This window comes from Bombina bombina, chromosome 6, assembly GCF_027579735.1.
Source record: "Bombina bombina isolate aBomBom1 chromosome 6, aBomBom1.pri, whole genome shotgun sequence".
Lineage (NCBI taxonomy): Eukaryota > Metazoa > Chordata > Amphibia > Anura > Bombinatoridae > Bombina > Bombina bombina.
The window spans coordinates 721,226,537-721,252,185 of NC_069504.1; the positions used below are offsets into that span (position 1 = coordinate 721,226,537).

Consider the following 25,649-nt stretch of genomic DNA (forward strand, 5'->3'; position numbering starts at 1 on the left):
GAGTTGTCAAGTTCTTCGGCCCAACCACTTTAACACAGATGACCTTTATAACAGACATGGCCGTACCTTCTGAAACATCTGGACATAATAAAAAACTGTTACATGCCCATGATCAGGATGACTGAACAGAAGATGAACTAGCACCCCCTTAACACTGTGACGATATCCCAAACACTTTACTATGGAAAAATAAAAACAAGGATGGGTGGGAGGGAGATACTCCCTCTTAAATACTGCCTCCCACATCCCTCCCAAACTCCTCCTTAGCAAAAAAATGTGCCTTCTTTTCCTCTGTGAGGTCAAATGCCCCTTCTCCTATGACCTGTTTGTGTACATGGGCCATCTGGACTCCTGGCAACCCTAATAATATATTGGTTGCCAAATTATTGATGAACATTTGAATTAAAATCACAATACAGTATTTTTATTTTCAGTTTTGAGACCAAAACTGCTATAGGTCAAAAGAATGAGATATTTAGAGAAACATGGGCAATTGAATGACTCTGATCTCCTATAATGGAGAAGGCTTTCTATTGAGACAAATATTTCCAATCATTATTTTATTACATTGAGCCATCACTCTAGTGAATATGTTCCACAAGATAAAGTAGAAATGTATTTATCCACGTTTGCTCTCTTCAAGCAGCAAAATGGTTATATCTCTTTAACACCTTGAAAAACCTGTGATTTAAAAGCTTCGGAAATAACCCATAAAATCATGCAGAGTTTGCTGGCACTGTAATTCTCTTTAACTTCAAATTTTTACTGAACTCCCTCTTGTTTTCCAATTCCGTTAATGGATAGTGGAAAAAAAGGAATATTGCTCACTCAGCAGTTTGCTCTCCACACGGTGTATTTTAAAGGGACTGTTAAAGATGGATCTTTCCAATCTTACAGCTGGTTGGGCATATGCACAAAAAGAGGAATAAACCAACCCATGCTGACAAATATAGTTTGTAAATGAGCACTGCAGGTTTGTGTGTGCTGCAGTGTAAGGGAATAGGGCATCTGAGTTTATTGACAATTCATTATGCAGTAACACACCTACATCTATTCACTTGCTGTCAATTTGTTTTCTTATTTCTTGTCTGCAGGTTCCATTTAATATTACATTAATGTATTAAGGCAGAGAAAACAAAATATTTGATTAAGTTAACAAGTCAATAAATGTCATGATTTATGTCTACAGCAATTAAAAATCCATTTTTTTTATTAAAGTGCTTGTTATACATAAAAGGAAGAACCATTCCACAGCTTATAATAGCCAAACATTTTACAAATGTATGCAGGTTATACATTTTATTTTCCATTAGTCTGATTTACATAACTTACTGTAAGAAACACTTCATATGCACTTGGCTTGGACAGACATGTGGAAATTGGCAATTTAGAATATAATGTAAAAGCAATTGAATGGTGCAGGGACATATTTTGACCTAGACCAGCTAGGTATGTGCCTAGGGCTGCATGATTTATGCAGAACATATTTTGAGGGGTTAAATCTAAGGCATGATGCTTTATCATTTATTTGCTTTCCTGATATTTTAATTATTAATGTATTACTAATTAATGATCCCTTGTAATCTAGCGGAGCTGTATGAGCTCTCCCTACAGCATTGGCTTTTGGTTTATGAGAAATATATGAGGTAAATATAAGTTAAACTGCTATAAAACATGTTGAGATCTGTGCATATTCTAAAAGGGCTAATTAAGTAAAAATAGTTTGCATAAAAAAATTGTTTAAAAATTGCTGGCAAGTATTTTCAAATAATTTTCAAAAATAAGCAAAATGACTTACATAGCTATGCTGTCTGGAGTAGTCTGACCCCCCCCCCCTTATCAGTGTTTAGCATCAGAAACACAGGCTTTGTATTTTAACTGAGTTCACAACAGCTTATTTGCTTCTAGGCATGCTCCAGCAGATAATTGCATTCTACCATATCAATGGTGGATATATATGCAGCCATAAAAGGAATTATGTAGGGGGAGTTATAGCTGTACAATTCAGACGCTTAAAGGACCAGTCAACACAGTAGATTTGCATAAACAACAAATGCAAGATAACAAGCCAATGCAATAGCACTTAGTCTGAACTTCAAATGAGTAGTAGATTTTTTTTCTGACAATTTTAAAAGTTATGTCTATTTCCACTCCCCCTGTACCATGTGACAACCATCAGCCAATCACAAATGCATACACGTACCATGTGACAGCCATCAGCCAATCACAAATGCAAATACGTATATGCTGTGAAATCTAGCACATGCTCAGTAGGAGCTGATGACTCAAAAAGTTCAAATATACAGTAAAAAGACTGTGCACATTTTGTTAATGGAAATAAATTGGAAAGTTGTTTAATATTACATGCTCTATCTGAATAATTAAAGTTTAATTTTGACTTGAGTGTCCCTTTAACACTTAAAAGAAAGTGTTAAAGGGACAGTAAACCTAAAAAATAATGTTATATAATTCTGCACATAGTGCAGAATTATATAACATTATTTAGGTGCTATAGCTATAAAACCCTTTTTTTCACTTTTAATATTTAAAAAACATATCGCTTTTACAGACCCGCTCTCTGCTCTCTGCTGAGCGGGTCTGTTTTTTTTAGTCAGCGCATCGGGCCAGCTGTATAGTCACAGTCCGGCCCGACCGCGCCATAGCATTAAGTGAAGCTCGCTCCTGCTGTCAGACAGAGCAGGAGTGAGCTGGACTTAGTCTTATGGCGCGGTCGGGCCGGGCTGTGACTATACAGCTGGCCCGATGCGCTGACTAAAAAAACCAGACCCGCTTAGCAGAGAGCAGAGAGCGGGTCTGTAAAAGCGGTATGTTTTTTAAATATTAAAAGTGAAAAAAGGGTTTTATAGCTATTGCACCTAAATAATGTTATATAATTCTGCACTATGTGCAGAATTATATAACATTATTTTTTAGGTTTACTGTCCCTTTAATGACGAGGCACAGCAGTATAAATTTGCAGGTAAAGTAATTAAAGTACATATTATTATATGTTGTCTCTATCCCAACTCCTTTTAAAGGGACATGAACCCTATTTTTTTTTCTTTCATGATTCAGATAGAGAATGCAATTTTAAACAACTTTACTTCTATTATCTAATTTGTTTCATTCTCTAGGTATCCTTTGTTTAAAAAAGCCTATCTAGATAGGCTCATGAGCTGCTGATTTGTGGCTGCACATATACAGTGCCCTCCACTAATATTGGCACCCAAAGTAAATATTAGCAAAGAAGGCTGTGAAACATTGTCTTTATTATTTAACCTTTTGATATTTTGTTAAAAAATACACAAAAATACTCAGCTCTCATGGATATTAAACAATTGCAAACACAACACAGGTTTATCCAAAAAAAATAAAAAAATAAATAAACATTCTTAAATATATGTGTCGCACAATTATTGGCTCACTTTTAGTCAATACTTTGTGCTACCTCCCTTTGCCAAGATAACAGCTCTGAGTCTTCTCCTATAAAGCCTGATGAGGTTGGAGAATACATAGCAAGGGATCTGAGACCATTACTCCGTACAGAATCTCTCCAGATCCTTCAAATAATGGACTCTCCTCTCACCCAACAGTTTTTCTAAGGGGTTCAAGTCAAAGAACTGGGATGGCCAGACAGGACTTTGATTTTGTGCTCAGTAAACCATTTTTCTGTTGATTTTGATGTATGTTTTGGATCATTGTCCTGCTGGAAGATCCAACTACGGCCCATTTTAAGCTTTCTGGCAGAAGCAGTCAGGTGTTCAATTAATATCTGTTGATATTTCATAGAGTCCATAATGCAATGTATCTTAACAAAATGTCCAAGTCTCTGGCAGAAAAACAGCCCCAAAATGTTAAAGAGCCACCTGAGTGCTAACGACGGCTCAGTGCATCGCTAGCACTCGCCCACCTTGAAAGCAAAGGGTTAAAGGGACACTCAAATCAAAATTAAACTTTCATGATTCAGATAGAGCACTTTTAAATAACTTTCCAATTTACTTCCGTTAACAAAATGTGCACAGTATTTTTAAATTTACACTTTTTGCGTCACCTGCTTCTACTGAGCATGTGCATGAGTTCACGGAATATACGTATATGTTTTTGTGATTGGCTGATGTCTTTCACATGATACAGGGGGAATGTAAATAGACATAACTTAGAAATTTGTCAGCAAAAAAACTACTACTCATTTGAAGTTCAGACTATGGGGCATATGTATCAATGTGCGAGCGGTCATGATGCAAAGTAGCATATCATATCCGCTGCACATCGCTACACATCGATAAATGCCGACAGCAAACGCTGTTGGCATTTATTATTGCGCCAGCAGTTCTTGTGAACTGCTGGTGCAATGCCGCCCCCTGCAGAGTTGCGGCCAAATCAGCCGCTAGCAGGGGGTGTCAATCAACTTGATCGTATTCGATCGGGTTGATTTCTTAAGTTATTCTTGAGTTATGGAGCAGCGTAACAAGGGGCCTCAAGCCCCTAAATGCTATTGCATTGTCTTTCTATCATGCATTTGTTCATTATGCAAATCTACTATATTTACTGGTCTTTTTATCATGGGCATGAGTTTTTTTTCCATATAACTACCTTTCTGTGTGTGCCAAATCCACCTCTGGTGTTTATTGCCAAAACAATCTATTTTGGTTTCATCTGACCATAGAACCCGATTCCATTTAAAGTTCCAATAGTGTCTGGCAAACTGAAGATGCTTTAGTTTGTTTTTGGAATAGAGGCTTTTTTTCTGGAAACCCTTCCAAACAACTTTTGGTGATGTAGGTGACGTTGGATTGTGGTATTGGAGACTTTCTGACCCCAAGACACAACTAACTTTTGCAATTCTCCAGTTGTGATCCTTGGAGATATTTTGGCTACTTGAACTATGCTCTTCACAGTGATTTGAGAAAATTTAGACACACATCCTCTTCCAAGTTGAATCATAACATTTCCAGTTGACTGGAATTTCTTAATTATTGCCCTGATGGCTCTGTACTAAACTACTTACAACTTTCACAGTGCCACTATATTTCCCTCTTTTTTTCATCACTCCATAATAAACCATATAACTTCCACTCCTTTTAATCGCATTCCCCAATGATTCCCCTAACACAAAAAAACCCTCAACTACCTTATTAACCCTAACCATCCTGGACTCCACTGCCATTAACTCTAACCTTACATAACAACCGACCACATCAACAATAATCATTCGGGACACATTAGTCTATGTTAATGCTATAATGCTCCCCCCCCCCCGCCACAACACAACTGAAACTAACAGAACCGTAATCCCCCACCACTAATAACCCTAACTGCTTTGGACCCCTTCACTAGCTATTAACTCTAATTACAATGGCACTGAAACTATTAATCCTATAAAATTACGAAAAACTAGACAAACTAGTGTATTAAACCTTGCAGAGATTTATTCAGTGCTCTATACTGCCCTCTTAGCTGAAGATCAACTCTAAGGAACATCCACATTCATAATTCTCTATGCCCTACCCAAGAGATTCCCCTGCACCTGAAATACCACATAAATAACCAGCATGTACAACCCTTAGGGCCCACACATGACCCTAAAAACGTGATCATCCTAGCATCCACCTGATCCTACACAACCCCGTTCGATTTAGATACCTACTAACATACCAGCCCTGCATCTTACAAAACCAATATGCAACCCTTATTCTTCCATACAAGGAGGGGCAACTAAAGCCTTCCACACACAAGAACCCACCTTTCAAAAAAACAAAACAAACCTATTTGAATACAAATTAACAGCCCACCTAAAGAGATTGCGCCCACCATAGTACTCAATCTAGCAATGTCCACTTCCCATTTTTTTAAATCTGCTGTGTAAAAGGGTTCCATGCTTTCTTCCCCTCACCTTAGTCTGGACCAGGTCCAAATTTCATCTCTTTTATAGAGCTTTATTAATTAACTAATCCAAATTGAGGTGGAAAGGCTCTTTATCAGATTTGTACCTTTTCTTCTTTTCATATTGGTTAATTATGTGATTAAAGTGTTAATAAATACCATAAGTTCTCTGTAATGTCAGTAATTAATTTTTTTTGTTTTAGTTACTGTAAAATCTCGCTGTCCTGGGTTTTAAAGATTCATTATCAGTCAGTCTATTTTTTTTCTTTTTGTGATTTTTAATTCTGCATAAATTTGGGACTGTAGATGTGAGTGACTATTTTTTCCTTTAGACATCTATTAAAGAATTTTTAAAATCTGCACCTTTTTTTGTGAAAATATCTAATAAACTACTAAGCTGATCCATGTGAGATCTGTCTGACAAATATATATTATCACAAAATTAGATGTATTTGAATGATCTGGTTTATAATAGAAAGTGCTTTTAAAAAAAAAACAACTGCATTTTTATTGCACTTATTTACTGTATTAAACCTTTAAAGATATATTATAGTCCCAATAAAATTATATTACTATGAATAAACGCCACCAAGTGCAAATGATCCCTACCAATGGAATTACAAACCCAAATATTGTCACTTTCCTGTAAACTTGTCACAGCTACTTAGTGATATCAAACAATGAGGTAACACAATAGGATATAATCATTAAAAAGTGCAAATTTATATTATATAAACCATAGATGTTATATACATATTCTTATTGTAAAAAGTCTTCCTCCACTCTCTTATTTCTCCAAGAAGTTAATCTTTCAATATGTCTCTTTCCCATAAATCTATCTATCTATCTATCTATCTATCTATCTATCTATCTATCTATCTATCTATCTATCTATCTATCTATCTATCTATCTATCTATCTATCTATCTATCTATCTATCTATATCTATCTATCTATATCTATCTATCTATATCTATCTATCTTTATATCTAGCTAGCTATCATTTATCTGTATGTCTATTATCTATCAATTCCATGTGACTATTTTGTTACTAGTTGCATAGTTAAATTTTTAAAAAAAAGGAACATTAAAGGATTACTTTCTGTTATAATTTTTAAGCTAAACAACTAACATATTAAAGTTAATAAACATTAATTAAAACCTACTGACCTATATTTTCTCCAAAACGAAGTTTCATAACGTTCTAAAAGTTATATCTTTTATTCGCCGATGATGTCACGTTTTCCTGCCCACTATTTTCAGCACTGCATGTTCAAAATACTTAAACCAATAACTTTGTGTTTAAAGCGCCATTTTGAAACCTAGGTATTGTAAGCGGATTGGTACAGAGCAAAGGATACCCACGGAGTGGGTTTGGAAAACAATTAAATTTGCAGACAAGATTTCTGACATACGGTAGAGATATGTTAATGAAATGCTATTGATAAGAAGCATATTTGGGGTAGTTAGTTAGTAACAGGCATAGAAAATATTTACTTACAGTGGCCCTTTAAACACTAAATACATTTCATGCACCTTATCTAATCATAGTTGCTGTCATCTTAGAACCTAAGTTTCGCTGCAGTAAATTGAAGGACAGTTGCTGCACATGCGCAAACTTGTCAGTGCCGGAATGCAGTGAAAGATAGATTTCATCATGGCAGCACCCATGACTGGAGAGAGCCAGGGAAAACCTTAATATTATGCTTATAAAATGTATTTTGTTTTTAATGTCTTTTTAAGAACTGCAAAGTTCAGCACTTAATATGTGGATACATTCTCTTATTCATATTATACACACACCTTATTATAAGAGTAAAATACATAGCAAATGTATGTTCTACAGCTAGAAACAGTTTTGTTTAGGATTTAGAGACAGCTTTAGCTAGTTTTCCTTTAAAGATTTACTATTACAGTCTCCGTGTCTAAAGAATAAAAGAGAATGAATGTGTCAAGAGCGTGAGCATATTATGCATTGCAGACAAATTTAAAAATCAATACAAACTGCAAAAGAAAATCAAGGTTAAAGCTAAAACATCAGTACTGGGTTTTTTTGGGGTTTTTTTTCTAAAAGTTTCCCGGTTGACAATTTTCCCACGCATCTCTGGTTTGAGCTGATCCAACCTTTCCATAAGAGTACACTAGCAAACAGATCTACAAATATAAACAACATATTGGGGCCTATTTAACAAAGGTCTGTCGTACCTGATCCGACAGTGTGGATCATGTCCGACAGACCACGCTGAATGCGGAGAGCAATACGCTCTCCGCATTCAGCATTGCACCAGCAGCTCTTGTGATCTGCTGGTGCAATGCCCCCCACCCCTGCAGATTCGCAACCAATCGGCTGCCAGCAGGAGGGTGTCAATCAACCCGATCGTATTCGATCGGAATTGCGGCGATGTCTGTCCGCCTCCTCAGAGTAGGCGGACAGGTTATGGAGCAGCGGTCTTTAGACTGCTGCTTCATAACTGCTGTTTCTGGCGAGCCTTCAGGCTCGCCAGAAACACAGGACTTCAATGCCTGTGTTTAGACACAGGCATTGTATTTCAACTGAGTTTGCAGCTTCTAGGCATGCTCCAGCAGATAATCCCTATTCACATTTGCATTTTACCAAAACAACAATAAACATAGATACAGCCATAAAAGGAATTGTGTGGGGAGAGTTAGAGCTTTACAATTCAGAAACTAAAAAGAAAGGGTTAACGGCGAGGCACTGCTGTATAAATTTGCAGATAAAGTAATTAAAGTACATATTATATTATTTTGTCTCTATCCCAACTTGTTTTATGTCCCTTTAATGGAGGTGCATAGCATTTGAAACATTTTTGCAATCTACATTCTTTTACATAATTGTTTTAAATTAAAATATATTACTGCTACATTTATAGCTTGTAATACTCATGCAACCAACAAGAGTTATCTTTGCCTGAGTTTATGTAATGTACATATTTGTAGTCACTCAAATTCATAAGAAAATTCATTTTTCTAAATTTGTTTAAATTATTTTGATAAAAGGTACTTTGCATTTGTCACAAATAAAATATTAATAAAGGGACAGTTAAGTGAAAATGTTCATGATTTAGATGGACATGCAATTTTTAACAACTCAGTCTCCAATTTACTTTTATTGAATTTGCTTCACTCTCTTGGTATCCATTGTTTAAAAGCATACCTAGATAGGCTTAGGAGCAGCAATGCACTAGTGAAGCTAGCTGGTGATTGGTGGCTGCACATACAAGCCTCTTAGTCATTGGCTCACCCAGTGTGTTCAGCTAACTCCTAGTAATACATTGCTGCTCCTTTAACAAAGGATACCAAAAAAATTAAGCAAATTTGATAAGAGAATGAAATTGGAAAGTTGTTTTAAATTGTATACTCAATTCATCCTATTTGTAGTAAGTACCCTTGTAACCATACAGTAGTTTCCTACAGTACCACAACTATGGGCTCCATGTACAAAGCAGCGAAAGCTGCTCCGGAGCCTTTGCGGGGCAGGTTCGCATATGCGAGCCTGCTTCCCGCAATGTAAGAAGCAGTGGTCATTAGACCGCTGTTTCCTACATCCTACGCCACCTCTTAGGTGGCGAAGCAAAATCACAGAGAGCACGCTGCCCGTGTGTAGCGAAGGCGGGCAGACAGCTTTGCGAGTTAAGAAGCTGTCCGCCCGCGATTTAGTACATGGCGACCTATAGCACAAATAGTATTGATTTTTTTGCATGAGGAAAAGTGGAAATCATGTGAGTCACTTGATTTCACAAGCTTGTATCAGATATGTTAATGAAGTAAATATATAGGAATCAGAAATTAGTTGTATGTTTTCTGGAATTATTTGGCAATATTACAACAGAGAATAATAAACACATAAAACACAGATATATAGTCAATTTACATTAATAACTATATGCAATTAATGTGCTTCTACCATTAAAATAGGAAATAAAAAAAGCCCAACTAGAACATAAACTATATACTGCATGATGAGGAAAGTAATATTTATGTTACCATCTTTCTATTTTCAATAACCATTTCATACACAGTTTATTTGTCTCATTTTATTGCGGCATACTTCAGTATGATGCACTTTACCTATTTCATAGTGGCGCATTTATCTAGCACTTGTCTCAGTGACACTTGGTCACAGTAATATACTTTCTCTCTTCATATCAGTGAAGCTCAACTCCAGGCCTCATATGTCACTAACAAGCCAGAATCTAAGGTTTTTACCAATTTGAGGTGAATCAGTGATTGAGCAGTGGTCTAACCAAGGCAAAGAAATACACTCTGTCCTGTAAGCAGTGCTCAAGGGAATAAATGAGAAACACAGTGTTTTATTCTAGGGCAACAATAGATATATCAGGTACAAATTAATGAATGGCAGTCCCTGGAGTACCCCTTGGTAATGCCCCAAGTACCTCCAGGGGTACACAAATCACAGGTTGAGAAACTAGGCTCTATATGAATTATGAAAGAAAAAGTGTGGGTTTCATGTCCCTTTAACATCAAAATGCTAGTCCATAATTGCTTTTTTTATTAATTGTAATAGAATTTAATGAAAAAGTACAGAAAAGACTGAGTACACATTTTATTAATTGATCCTATTAGGGTGCTGTAATCAACAACCTACCACCAACAATGTTTTCCTTTTCCATTGGCCTCTTAAAATTTGCCTCCATGTAGGTCTGTAAAAAATCCGGTGAAAACATCTGTTGTATAAAGGTTTATCCAGATCAGATGTTCTGGAATTATTGCAGATGTACTGTAACTTGTATAGGATATTGAATTCAAACAGATGCACTTTATGCTTATCCAAAGTACCAGATAATTGTTAGCATTTTTGCCATCACATCATTTAAAAAGAAACAGAACCTTTGTTTTTGTTTTTTGTTTTTCTATGAAAACTATTTCTATCTATCTATCTATCTATCTATCTATCTGTATCTATTATCTATCTATATCTATCTATCTATCTATCTATCTATCTATCTATCTATCTATCTATCTATCTATCTATCTATCTATCTATATATCTGTCTGTATCTATTATGTATCTATCTATCTATCTATCTATCTATCTATCTATCTATCTATCTATCTATCTATCTATCTATCTATATATATATATATATATATATATATATGTATATCTGTATCCATCTAGCATAAAAAACTGTTTCAACTAGCTATTTAATCACAGAATTAAGATATTGTAATAGTACCAAAATACTAAAAAATAAATTACCAAAAAAAGTAAAAAATATAAACTGTATATAAAAAGAATATCACATTCCATGAAAACCTGTAGCTTTCTAACTGTAGAATAAAATCTCAAAATGTGTTTATTGCATGCTTTATCTATATCATGAAAGAAAACGTTTGTATTTCATGTCTCTTTATGTCATGGGCTAATGCATTTGAGTGTTTATGCTTTTGGAACCAGTAACTTAATTTCCCTTGTATTGTATAATAGAATATGTATGTATTGCCTATGTATGTATTGGCAATAGGTCACATGCACATTAAATGTTACCATTGAAGCAAGAATAACCTTTAATAGTAGGATTTTTGCAAACATACAAATGCTGTTAAGATGTTTATAAATGTATTTAAAGGGACATTAAAACCAACATTTTTATTTCATGATTCAGATAGAGAATACAATTTAAAAAAAAATCCCAATTTGTTTATTTTATCAAATTTGCATTGTTCTCATGTTATTTTATTTATTTTTTTTAAATATTTTTTAGTAAGATTTAGTATACAGTACAATATACAACCAGTAATGCAGATAGAAGGAAAGACAAGAGTGAGATTATATCATGTGTATCGACAGAAAAAGCCCACAGTTGTATCTGTTACGTCACAGATAAAGTTAAATTAGAAGGTACAAGTTTGCATGTTTGTCAAACATATAGGTAACAGATCTCATAATTTAAGTATCACTAGATAACAAGCGTACTGATTTACTTTTGGTAGCCAACATATAAGTACTAAACCTTTGTTATAAATTTTAAGTATATATCTCCCATAGCAATTTGAAGCCACTCTTGGGCTTCTAGCAATTTATATATGGTTCTTTGGGGGGAGTATAATTGTAAGTTATTTGCAAAAAAAATATATTGAGTAAACATATTTATATATACGAGTAGCTTAAGCATAGATAGTTAGTTAAATGAATATAATAATAATAATAAGTGTGGTATATATCGAGGGAAACTGCGCAATAAGTCACTGGTTGGGATCAAGAAGAACCAGAGTACTATATGGGGGAGGCTAGGGGTCCGACCGATTATCAATATGAAATTACCTTTGTGGGGCCTGTTAATAAAGGGGATACTATTGGGCTTATTGCATAATATCTGTTTAAATAATAATGATTAATAAGTTGAGATCAAAATGGAGGTAACCTCTAAATAGATTGTGAGGCTAGGGCTGCTTCTGAAATTATAGATTATATTGTGGTTTATAATAGCTCGGGACAAAAGTGCAGTTGCTTTAGACACTGAGGCCTATTTATTAAAGGTGTGTCGGACCTGATCCGACAGTGCGGATCAGGTCCGACAGACATCGCTGAATGCGGAGAGCAATACGCTCTCTGTATGCAGCATTGCACCAGCAGCTCTTGTGAGCTGCTGGTGCAATGCCGCCCCCTGCAGACTCGCGGCCAATCGGCCACCAGCAGGGGGTGTCAATCAACCCGATCATACTCGATCGGGTTGAATTGTGGCGATTCCTGTCCGCCTCATCAGAGCAGGTGGACAGGGTTATGGAGCAGCGGTCTTTAGACCGCTGCTTCATAACTGGTGTTTCTGGCGAGTCTGCAGGCTCACCAGAAACACGGGGCGTCAAGCTCCGTACGGAGCTTGATAGATAGGCCCCACTATATCATGGGGAAAGAAAAAAAAAACCTCAGGGGTATAGATCATTGTCTGTGATAATGAAGTATGTTAAGGCCTGTGTTGATTTGGTATAAAATATAATAGTGTCTGTTAGTACTACAAACGCTACTATTGTCCTTTCTCTCATCCAATCTAACCCTACCGACTGGGTATGGGCCCTATACCCAGCAACAGGTGACTACATCAGAAAGCAGGAATCCAGCACATCAATAACCAACACAAGTCCGCCAAACCAAGAGACAACCAAACCCGCTAATTCTCAGGATATTACATATAAGACATAACTTGTCAGGCACTGCAGACGGATATGGACATATATGATGACACATATAAAAGCTATCTAAGAGAAAGTGAAATTTGCAAGATCGTGTGGTACATATGATACATCACTTTTTAGAGGGTGTCAATAAACAATCCCAACTGATCAATGATGTGCCGCATTTATATACATAGAAATGATAAGCATACAAAATAGTTTACTCTGCATTATTAACAGTTTAGGTGGATATGTCATATGAAAGTATAATTATACTAAAAGTATTTTAAACACATAAGCAGCTAGGTCTCTATGTAGTAGGTACAATTAGTGTTAAAAAAAACATATAGGTCTAGAGTCTTTAATTAGAAAATAATTCCAAAATGTGTATCTGCACACCTAGGAAGTAGAATTATATGGTAACTGCTCTAGAGCCGCTCTTAAGCTACGTAATATATGTGCAGTGATTTTTTTTTTAATGAAAACCACTTTGAATGATCTCTTATGGAAGCTATACATTTGTTGCGGTGTATAGTAATGTATATTAAGGGGAACTACAGCATTTGTCAAAAGAACTCTAGATAAAGAACATAGTAATGTCTCTGTTATTGCTATGATATTAGTATCTATATGTGGCCAGTAAAATAAAAGAGCTGAAATACAAAGGTAAACAGCAAATCCAGGTTTATTGGGGTTGAACTGAAGCCTATATGGCTGTATGGTGTAATCTTTAATAGTAAAGGAGGGTAAAGCCGGCGCAGTACAGCTTAAATCAAGTCTAAAAGTAACAGGTGGGACCTATGGAACACATCACAGACCCACATATATATATATATATATATATATATATATATATATATAAATATATATATATATATATATATATATATATATATATATATATATATATATATATATATATATATAAACACTAACCTCGCTTTGTAACCAAATATAATAATCTTTTCAAGTTTAAGAAAAAAGTAAAGAAGATGCTAATGTCAGATAAGCAAACATGACAATCATCATAACTACCTAAACCTTTACATTTAGAAAACTATGCAATATCTATAGAAAGCTATAGATTATCCCTATATTTCACGAATGAATTCATGTACAGACTGTATAGTAATTTAGGAATCCTGCTCATGTATATGGAGAGGCTATTAAAATCTATTACTATTTAAGTAGCTAGTATCTGCTAGTTATATATAAGAGGGAGAGTATGGGGGGGGAGCACAAAAGAGGTAGTTATACACTTTATAAAACAATTATGAGAACGGCAAATGGAAACATTAAATTCAAACAAAATATGTAACGTAATACATCAATGAAAACATATAGAGGCACTTATAGAGGTGCTAAAGGTATCCTTGGGGGGTGTACAGTAGGTATGAAGATAACCTGTAAATAGGGGATGGAGGCCTAAGTGTGGACCACATCTTAAAGCTAGGTTACTAAAACAAGTATTGGATTAAGAATAGGGAATTAGATGTCCCATGGAATGTTGATCACAAAGAGGGTATGATAGAATCTATAGGGGCTATGGGTAACCTAAAAGTTAACACTGGGAAAGTGCGGGTAGTCCACGTCTGTGATCAAATTTGCTGCCAGTTCACTTAGGCCCCAAGAAGAGCCATTATACAAAGGGCAGTATCTAAGGTTTTTCAAAAAGGATACAGGGTTCCAAGTGCTAGGATGTAGGTTCTGTTCTCCAACAGAAAAAGGGAGAAGTGTCCGTCAGGAGAGCGACAGTTCCTCAGGTAGATGAGTGTGCGGCACCGGTACTTGGGAGGTGCTGTGGAGCACCATCCTCAATGGAGAGGCTTGCAAAGAAATCCTGAGGGTCAGAGCCTGGGCGAAAAGTCGCTGATTTATTGCGCCAAGTGGCCGTCAGGGATACAGGGAAACCCCATCTGTAGGGAATGTTGTGTGCTTTCAGCCTGTGATATGTGAGAGGTCTCTCCTTTTTTGAAGGGTGACCGGAGACAGGTCTGAGAAGATTTGTAGTGCCTCTCCAGCGTATTGCACTGGTTGTTTGGTGCGAGCCCATTTGAGAATTTCCTCCTTGTCCTTAAAGTTCAAAAAGCGGACAATGATGTCCCTGGGGGGCGATTTAGGGGGTGGTTTGGCTCGCAGTGCACGGTGTGCACTCTCCAGAGGGACATCAGGAGATGAAGGGGTGTCTTTTAATGTGCGAAACAGGCTTTGCAGATAGCCTTCAATTGCTGGAGGGTGAATGGTTTCAGAGACCCCCCTAATCCTTAAATTGTTGCGGCGACCCCTATTGTCGAGGTCTTCGACTTTATCAGATAACGTTAGTATGGCCTCTGACTGCTGTTGTACAGTGTGCTGCAAATGCAGGATAGAAGTGGTTGCCTCGGCATGTTTTGTCTCTGAGTGTGTAACTCTGCTGTCTAAGGAATTAATATCTTTTTTCAGTTCATTAAAGAGGTTTCTCATCTCTCTTACGGCGTTTTTGATGTCCTCTTTAGATGAGAGAAGTTGCAGGTCTTCTTTAGTTATAGGTTGCATGGTTGGGAGATCAGGGGGCTGCAGGTTTAATGGAGTAATGCATAAATCTTGTTCAGTACTACTAGATGAGTCAGAGCAATGAGTGTCAATTTGTTTTAGATAGCTGGTAAGGGTGCGTGCTGGGGTGACTTTGTCTGTTTTAGTCTGACGTTTGCACGGCATTACTATCTGACCTGATTGATATATTATTAATATAGAGACTTGTGCAGGCCGTAGTTTAGAAGAAGACCCACGTGGCTATTTAGACCCTTAGATAGTTCGCGGTAGCCCTGAAGGATACAGTGAGGGCTGGGTAAAACTCAATCAGGTGGGCAGGAGGGAGTTTGCCCGGTGGCCTTAGGGTCCGGCTAGAGGAGCTGGAGAGGTGCCAAACATGGGGTTTCTCAGGGTCTCCTGTAAAGATGGCGCACACCAGCTCTGGGAAGTATTGCAGGCCAGGTATAAAAAAGTGGAGTGCAGGGTTTTAAGGGGCTGGGCATGGGCCCCATCCACAGGGCAGATCAAGGTCTCAGGATAGTAGGTCCCCAGCAATAGACAGAGGGGCTTTTGTTTTGTATGTTTTTTTTTTGTTTTGAACAGGGTGCCACTCACCGGATTCAGCAGGGGGTCCTTCCAGCAAGAGTCACAGTGGAGAGTGTAAACCGGAGGCTTTGCGTTCCACACGCAAATGCCTCTGGTGCTGGTGCAGGGGTTCCGATGAACAAGAGTCAGGGCTTAGCAAGAATCAAGGCACAGATAACATGCGGCACAGGCTTTGGGCCTCCGGTGATGGCGCAGGCTTAGTCACTCGCTCCAAGTAGAAAGCTCCGGAGCGGTCAGAGCCAAACTTCTTGCCCTTTAAATTACTGACCGGGTGATGAGGGTAGTGCTCCCACACAAGCGGGGGTGTTTTAGAGGGGAAAAGTGCCTAAATTAGAACGTATGCTGCTTGGGGATTTAGGAGCCGATTCAAAACCCAGCCATCCGCCTGCGTGGCTAAGCTCCGCCCCATAATTATTTTTATCTTAAGTTTAGCAGAAGTTGGGAGCTTTGATGTATATTTTTAATTTCCCTTGTCAGATTTTTATTGATGCCACTGCATCCAATCTAGGAATTAGTCTCTCTTTTGAGGATCTGAGGTTTGTGTATTTGTACTTGCCGTTTAGTTGTCCTGTATCCTCGCATCTGTGAGTCGATCTGGACCAGTTGTTAGGCATTCAGTTGCGCCATGCGGTCTCTGTAATGATCCGGTTCAGACTTTCGTCTGTTTTCATGTTCTCCAGCTATCTAAGTAGTCCAGATTCTTAGTAGTGAGTGCCCCATCTGTTCTATGTTGTAGGCAGGTGGTCCATCAAGCTAGATTGCAGTTGTAGTGGTCCCTACATCGGAACTCTGGTCTCAAGCAGCCATCATGGATACGGCCAGCTCTGCCCCCTTCATGTTATTCTTTGAAATCTAGATAGGTAGCGTGCACATGTCTGGAACAGTGCATGACAGGAGATAGTGCAGCCATCTAGTGCTCTTGCTAATGTAAAACATTGTTGCAAAACTGCTGCCATATAGTGCTGCAGACACATGCACGCTCCTAAACGTACCTTCCTGCTTTTCAACAAAGGATAATAAAAAAAGGAACTAAATTTGATAATAAAATTAAATAGGAAAGTTGTTCTATCTGAATCATAAAAGAAAATGAATGGGTTTTATGTCCATTTCAAATGCACTGCTGTGCATTCAAATAGAACTTTTATGTTGATAAAAATTGAGGAAGAGTTTTTTGCACATTTCCTTGCTAATGCTAAGGAATTATTTTGGAATGGAGTCATAATAGTTTGAATCCCAAAGAATTTTGAATTGAAAATGAAGTAATTTAAATTTTTTTTGCTTTGCTTAAAAACAAAAACATCTCACTTAACGGCTGGTATTATTATAATCTGTATAATTAGCCTCGATTTATAAAGCAACAGTGTTTTAGTATATTCTGGAAAAGTGAAGAAATTGAGTTAAAGTGAAAGTTAATCCTAGCATTTACCAAATGCTAGGATTGACTATTGAAACAAATAAATGGGACAGAGGATAAAAAGTGAACGCTTTACTGATATGCAACGCGTTTCTCGACCAACATTGTGGAAGTTGTCAGCCTGTCTGTTTGCCGCCCCAGCTCCAATTGCTGTCGGGTTGATTACAAGCCATTTCCTGAGACGCCAAGGAACAGTGAACTAGCCGCTGTTAAGAGCTAGACTGCCTGAGAGCACTGGTCACTGCACAGTGCCACAAACTCCGGTAAGCCTTTATTACCACTCTCAAAACCCCATATCTAAGGGACATATTACACTATGAGGCGCCCTGTTTCTGTTTCAATTTATTAGATCACCTCACACCGGGTCAAGGGGAGCAGCGACAACTACATATTTGCATACGGAATACGAGCATCATTATAACCATACCGGACTTATTCTCATCTGCTCTAAGAGAACTATATACGAACATTTGTTTTGGGGTTCATATTTATTACCTGTTCTTTAGAGAGCGCACTTCTTTTCGGATCCCCTCCTGGGTTCTGTTTATGTCTATCACAGGAAAATATAACTGAACACAGAAAAAGTATTAAACACAGGCATTCACAGTCTGTTCAAGGGGGTTTCTGAAGTTTTTATTTTTATGTTTTACAGACCGTTTAAAATAGGAAAAGATAAATAAAAAGTTATTCTTAATGGCGCCACATAGTGGATGACTTCTAAATATGGTAGACTGCAGGGTTTTCACAAAACCATTAAAGTGAATGTAAACTTTTATGCTAAAGTGCCCGGTTTTTAAAACTTCGATTAAAAACAAGGGCACTTTAATTCATCAATATTTTCATTTCACTCCTGTTGTGAAAAAAAACTTACCTTTTAATCTTCACAGCAGCTCCATCTTCCTCCACCCGTTTCAAAGCCTCTTCCTGGGTCTAAAATGAGGCATCCGGATTCCTCCAATCACAGCAGTGAATCAGACACTGAATCCCCCAGGGGGGGAGCTGTGATAGGAGGATGACCTATCAATCATTTCTGACACCAGAGATGGCTTGTGAGACTGAAGGAAGCTGGAGCTGCTGTGAAGATTAAAAGGTAAGTTTTTTTACACAACAGGAGTGAAATGTAAATTTTGATGAATTAAAGTGCCCCTGTTTTTAATCAAAATTTTAAAAACTGGGCACTTTAGCATCAAAATTTACATTCACTTTAATGTCAATTAATGAGGTGGATTTAGCAATTTCTTCATATTATTTTGTGTATTTTTTTATTTATGAAAACTAACAAAAGGAGTCTGGTTTGTCTTTAGAGTGGTGTGTGGGAATTATATTGTGGTTTCAGGAGCTTTACTGAGCATTTCTGTGACATATGGAGGGGAGGAGTTCCTAATTTAAAGGGACACTGTACTCTAAATATTTATCTCCTTTTATGTGTACCCAATGATCCGTTTTATCTGCTGGAGTGCATTAAATTGTTTTCCACTAGCTCCTTTATCTATATTTTGGAAGATGTTAATACTGAAATATCCCCTTTGTAAAGAACATTGGAATGTAAAAATGTAAAATATTTACAGTAAAACACATTATTAAATATTAATATAAAGGATCTTTCTTACTTTTAGGTATTTAAGTGGAAAGGGCATATTTAGACATGTAGACATGTAAATATATATATACTGTGTGTATATATATATATATATATATATATATATATATATATTAAAGCCCTTTGCACCCAAACACTTTGTCATATACTATATACCTTTCAACCATTATAACTTTTTTAATAATATTTATATGAATCATTTTTATTAGATAATGTATGTATGAGTGTAATTTTTTTTTTAATGTATTTATGTTGTGTTTAGTGCAACTTTTTTTTAACCCATTAACCTTTACGCAAGTTGTTCAGTCATGCTAACCCGGTGAGTGCAAATATAGCTTGCACTCGAGCGTTTGCATTTACTTTCCACTTGTAATACTGCACTAAAGTTAACACAGTCGCAATATTGATATAGAGCGCCACTTGTTATCTAGCCCTTTATGTTTCTTACAGTTATAAAACCATCCCCTCTTTTTGTCTGAATCTGGGTTGCACATTATATTTCTCACAATAGCATTTGATACACTGTATCTGCACAGTATAATAATAAAGATTCAGATTACTACAATTAGTAAATAAAATGGGACAATATGAAAGTTTAATTTGTATACTCATATGATTGCTTTTTATATGTTCTTTTTCAGACTCTCTTTCCAAGTCCTGAAGACGGTTGGCAAATTTACACATCAGCGCAAGCCCCAGATGGCAAATGTATCTGTACAGTGGTGGCCCCTGCGCCAACAACTTGCTCCAGAGACCCTCGGAGCCGACAACTGAGAAAGCTGATGGAGAAGGTAATAGCAAATCTTTATGAATTTTTTATTTAAATAAAAAGGTGTTACATATGCAAATAAGGAATGGAGATAATACATAGATACTGGGAGTATTGTTGGCAAAAGTGTAACAAAAGAGTGCATCCATTCAAATTAACTTAAAAGGCACACAATAAAATGTGTTTTTCCCTTAATGTGTTCCAAATTACTTGTTCTACTTACTGTAGAGTATTACATGTATGGGAAATTGTTCCTTCATGCTTGTTTTTGTATTTGAAATAGCTGGTATTACACATTAAACCCATCACCTGTTGTTCTCAGGACATGCCCATAACAATGTGAGTCTGCAAGTAATGCATGAATAAGGGCTGTGTCCCGAAACATTGCTAATCCTATTTTTTATTGTGGCTCAATAAAAGTTTAAAGGGACACTAAACCCAAATTTTTTCTTTCATGATTCAAGTAGAGAATACAATTTTAAACAACATTCCAATTTATTTCTATTATCTAGTTTGCTTCAATATTTAGCTATCCTTTGTTGAAGAAATAGCAATGCACATGGGTGAGCCAATCATACGAGGCATCTATGTACAGCAACCAATCAGCAGCTTCTGAGCATATCTAGATATGCTTTTCAGCACAGTATATCAAGAGAATAAAGCAAATTAGATAATAGAAGTAAATTAGAAAGTTGCTTAAAATTGCATGTTCTTTCTAAATCATAAAAGAAAAAAATTGGGTTTCATGCCCCTTTAAGTTCTTGGATGGTGCGGCTGCACTGTTTTCTATTTTGTATTGTGTGTGAGCTATATGCAGTAGCTTAGCAGTTCCACATCCCTTTTTCATTACACTTGTGCTGGACATTTGGACTTTCTGCAAGTAAAGTAGACCTGCTAATGCTATCTTTGTTAGGAATAGAAATGCTAAATATGGCTAAAAATGAGCACAACTAGCTATTTCAGATACAAAATGTCTCTATCCCTTATACCCCCCACTGGAAGATTAATCAGTGTAATTGTCTCTTATTTACATATCTTTTCTACAGATAAAATGTTTGCTACTCATATTTTCAGTGTATGTGGGGTTACAAAAAGCAAATATAGCTATTTCGCTAAAAAATAAAGGCAAATTAAATACACTCAAGCGGGAAACACATTAAAGTAGAGAAAATTCTAGAGTACAATGTCCCTTTAAAGGGACTTTAAATAGCTGAGTACAACTACAGTAGCATTGTTACAAGTCACATTATTGTTGCCCCTACTGTACCTGTAGCTCTTGTTAAAGCTGTTCTCTTATCTTAACTCATTACAGCAGTGCACTCTCACAGATCTGACTTTTTGATAGCTGTACCTTTCACTTCAGTTTAGCTCACATAATAGAGAACAAAAGTGTATTTCTTTCCTAAGATATGGTGAGTCCACGGCTTGAGTAATTACTGTTGGGAATATCACTCCTGGCCAGCAGGAGGAGGCAAAGAGCACCACAGTTAAACTGCTAAGTATCACTCCCTTACCAACGACCCCCAGTCATTCTCTTAGCCTGCATGGAGGAGGTGAAGTTTAGGTGTCTGAAGAAAATTTTTGATTTAATCTACAAGCAAGTTTTGGGGTATAGCCGTATTTGTAGTGGTGGCTTTAAAGCAGTTATGAACTTGTAAAGAGGTACTAACTGTGTTTTCTTAACAATTGCTGCCCTAGTTTAGCAAGCCAGAGTTTGCTACTCTGTTCTTTCTTTTTCAAAGGTCTCTGTGAAGAACTGTATCTTCTCATACCTTGTAACTGTCTACATGCCGGACAGCGGAGCAGGTAAGTGCTTTTTCTTCCAGTTGGGGAGACCATGCACTTAACAAATTAAAAGACACTGCTTTTTTATTGGGACATAGATAATCCTGTTGTATGGGTTACACTGGGGCATGAAGCAGGCATTGTAGCATGGGTGAGACGAAAATTTAAACTCTTTTAAAAAGAAAGGGTAAAATGTTTTTATTAAGCTTTATTTTCTGACATATTTACTTGATAAAACAATACAAGTTTAAACTGAAAGTAAGGCAGAATTTTCTATTTCAGCAGCTTATTCATTTCTCCTTTGCTTTAAAATAAAACAATGCAAATTTTAAACTGTCAGGTTTGAAAAAACAGTTATTTCTGGTACTCAGTGCACCAGGAAGCTATTTTCAGTGCCTCTCTGTGTCGCAGCTGTAATTTGAGCTTGGCAAGTGCAGTCACATGAGCAGCTTTAATTCATAACATTACAATAAAATAAAATAAATTAAATTATTAAAATACAATTATCTAAATTACAAAAAAATAAACACTAAATTACACAAAATAAAAAACGAAACTATCAAAAGTAAAAACTAATTGCTCATAATCTAGTAGCCCTATCAAAATAAAAAAAGCCCCCCCAAAATAAAAAAACCCTAGTCTACACTAAACTGCCAATGGCCCTTAAAAGGGCCTTTTGCGGGGCATTGCCCCAAAGAAATCAGCTCTTTTACCTGTAAAAAAAAATTCAAACAACCCCCCAACCATAAAATCCACCACCCACACAACCAAACCCCCCAGATAAAAACCTATCTAAATAAACCTAAGCTAACCATTGCCCTGAAAAAGGCATTTGGATGGGCATTGCCCTTAAAAGGGCATTTAGCTCTTTTATTGCCCAAACCCTAAGCTAAAAATAAAACCCACCCAATAAACCCTTAAAAAAAACTAACACTAACCCCTGACGATCCACTTACTTTTTTTGAAGACCGGACATCCATCCTCATGCAGGCGGCAGAAGTCTTTATCCAAGTGGGCAGAAGTCCTCATCAAAGCCGGCAGAAGTCTTCATCCAAGCAGGCAGAAGTCTTCATCCAGACGGCATCTTCTATCTTCATCCATTCGGCGCGTAGCGGGTCCATCTTCAAGACATCCGGCGCGGAGCATCCTCTTCTTCCGATGGTCAGCTTAGAATGAAGTTTCCCTTTAAGGTACGTCATCCAAGATGGTGTCCCTTACATTCTGATTGGCTGATAGAATTCTATCAGCCAATAGGATTGAGCTTTCATCCTATTGGCTGATCCAGTCAGCCAATAGAATGCAAGCTCAATCCTATTAGCTTATTGGATCAGCCAATAGGATGAAAGCTCAATCCTATTGGCTGATTGCAACAGCCAATAGGATTTTTTCCCCTTTAATTCCTATTGGATGATAGAATTCTCTCACCAATCGGAATGTAAGGGACGCCATCTTGGATGACGTCACTTAAAGGGAAACTTCATTCTACATTTACCATCTGAAGAAGAGGATGCTCCGCGTTGGATGTCTTGAAGATGGACCCGCTCCGCGCAGGATGGATGAAGATAGAAGATGCCGTCTGGATGAAATATGCCGTCTGGATGAAGACTTCTGGCCGCTTTGATGAAGACTTCTGCCGGCTTTGATAAGGACTTCTGCCCGCTTGGATAAAGACTTCTGCTGCCTGCATGGATGTCCGGTTTTCGAAAACTGTAAGTGGATTGTTGGGGGTTAGTGTTAGGTTTTTTTAAGGGTTTATTGGGTGGGTTTTATTTTTAGCTTAGGGTTTGGGCAGTAAAAGAGCTAAATGCCTTTTTAAGGGCAATGCCCATCCAAATGCCGTTTTCAGGGCAATGGTTAGCTTAGGTTTATTTAGATAGGTTTTTATTTAAGGGGTTTGGTTGTGTGGGTGGTGGGTTTTACTGTTGGGGTGTTTGTATTTTTTTTAAAGGTAAAAGAGCTGATTTCTTTGGAGCAATGCCCTGCAAAAGGCCCTTTTAAGGGCCATTGGCAGTTTAGTGTGGACTAGGTTTTTTTTTATTTTGGTGGGGCTTTTTTATTTGTATTTAGTTTTAAATAGCTATTATTTAGGTAATAATTGTAAGGTATATTTAGATTTATTTTAACTATATTTTAGTTGGGGGTGTTAGGGTTATGATTAGGGTTACGTTAGGGTTAGGTTTAGGGGTTAATATATTTATGGAGTGATGTGGGAGGCCAGAGGTTTAGGTGTTAATAGTTTAATTTAGTATATTTCATTGTGGGGGCTTGCGGTTTAGTGGTTAATAGGTTTATTATAGCGGCAATGTGGGCGGACGGCAGATTAGGGGTTAATAATATTTAAATAGTGTTTGCGATGCGGGAGGGCGGCGGTTTAGGGGTTAATAATTTTATTATAGTGGCGGCGATGTCTGGAGCGGCAGATTAGGGGTTAATAATTTTATTTTAGTGTTTGCAATGCGGGAGGGCCTCGGTTTAGGTGTTAATAGGTAGTTTATGGGTGTTAGTGTACTTTGTGACAGTTTAGTTATGAGTTTTATGTTACAGATTTGTAAAACTCATAAATACTGACTTTAGATGGCGGTACAGATCTTGTCATTTTAGGCTGTACCGCTCACTTTTTGGCCTCACAGCAAAATTCGTAATAGCAGCGCTATAAAAAGTCCTATTGAAAAAGGACTTTTCTTAAAGTGCGGTACTGATGTTGCGTGACGGCAAAAAAGGTGTGCGGTACAGCTATTCTGACAAGGCTTGTAATTGTGGCGTTAGTGAAAAAGCATCGTTATGAAGCATAACGATGCTTTTTTACTCATAATGCAAAACTCATAATCTAGCTGTTATTGAGGTGTGGGGTTGCCTGAGGGGTATTTTAGAAGTTTATTTGATGTTTATTAAATGTTTCCATCTAAAGGGGAGGAGAGTCCACAGCATCATTCATTACTTTTGGGAATAAAGAACCTGGCCACCAGGAGGAGGCAAAGACACCCCAGCCAAAGGCTTAAATACCTCCCCCACTCTCCTCATCCCCCAGTCATTCTTTGCCTTTCGTCACAGGAGGATGGCAGAGAAGTGCCGAAGATTCAGAGTTGTCTCTTATGGAGGGACTGGAGTTTTAAGTAGTCCTGTCGGCCTCTCAGTGAGAGCCTAGGTGAAAGTTAGAGTCCGGAGATGCAGGGAGAGTTTTTCTGCAAAACCATCCCAACTCATATTAACAGCTCCACAAGCAATCAGCGTTGACAAGTTTCGCTGCCTGCTTTCTGCACTCAAGTCCATGTCAGGAGCGATGCTTCTACCTGTCACACTTGAAGGGCCGTGTTCCTGTTCCACGGCATTGATTCTGTAAAGATTGTTTCATTTTTTATACACAATGATAACACAAAAGACAGGGTCACAGTGTGGCGCCTTTTATCTTATGGAATCAAGGGTTAATATTCCTAGTAAGGGGATTATTGAACAGGGGGGGTTTATACATAATATTGTTTATTGTGTTATTGCTGCATTATGTGCAAGATGAGACTCTGGCAATGGTGGAACTTCAGGTTGACTTCCGGGAGTATTTGTGCGGCCGGTTTTGGTGCATTTTCTCCTTAATGCAGGGGAAGTCCTGCGCGGCATCCCAGGTGACCGGGTGTGTTGATCTCCACTTCCTCTGTTGATCAGCGGGCATTAGAGTCGAAGCGGTTTCTGTAGTCCGGGTCATAGGAGGTAGTGAGTGCCCCGGCCATTGGAGGATATAAAGGTGCCTGTTTATTCAGCTAGTCTAGTCCATAATAAAAGCACAAGCTATGGAGGACTCATTAGAGGGTACTCCCTCTTTAACAAAGTATCATTCCTGTGTTTATTGTGAGGAGGTTCTTGTAGATCAGCCTGCTCAACTATACTCCACATGCCTTGATAAAGTTGCAACATCTAAAACTAAAGGGATGTCT

The 25,649-nt window shown here is 37.4% G+C and overlaps 1 protein-coding gene across 2 annotated transcripts in view; it reads left to right on the forward strand.

Annotated features, from left to right (window-relative positions):
• Window positions 1–25,649, forward strand: part of OLFM2 (olfactomedin 2) — a 576,857-nt gene that overhangs the window by 325,916 nt on the left and 225,292 nt on the right. For both annotated transcript variants that reach the window (XM_053717919.1, XM_053717918.1), the window contains exon 2: window positions 19,811–19,960. In XM_053717919.1, coding sequence (XP_053573894.1) covers window positions 19,811–19,960 — 150 coding nt within the window. The remainder of the gene's footprint in view (window positions 1–19,810; window positions 19,961–25,649) is intronic.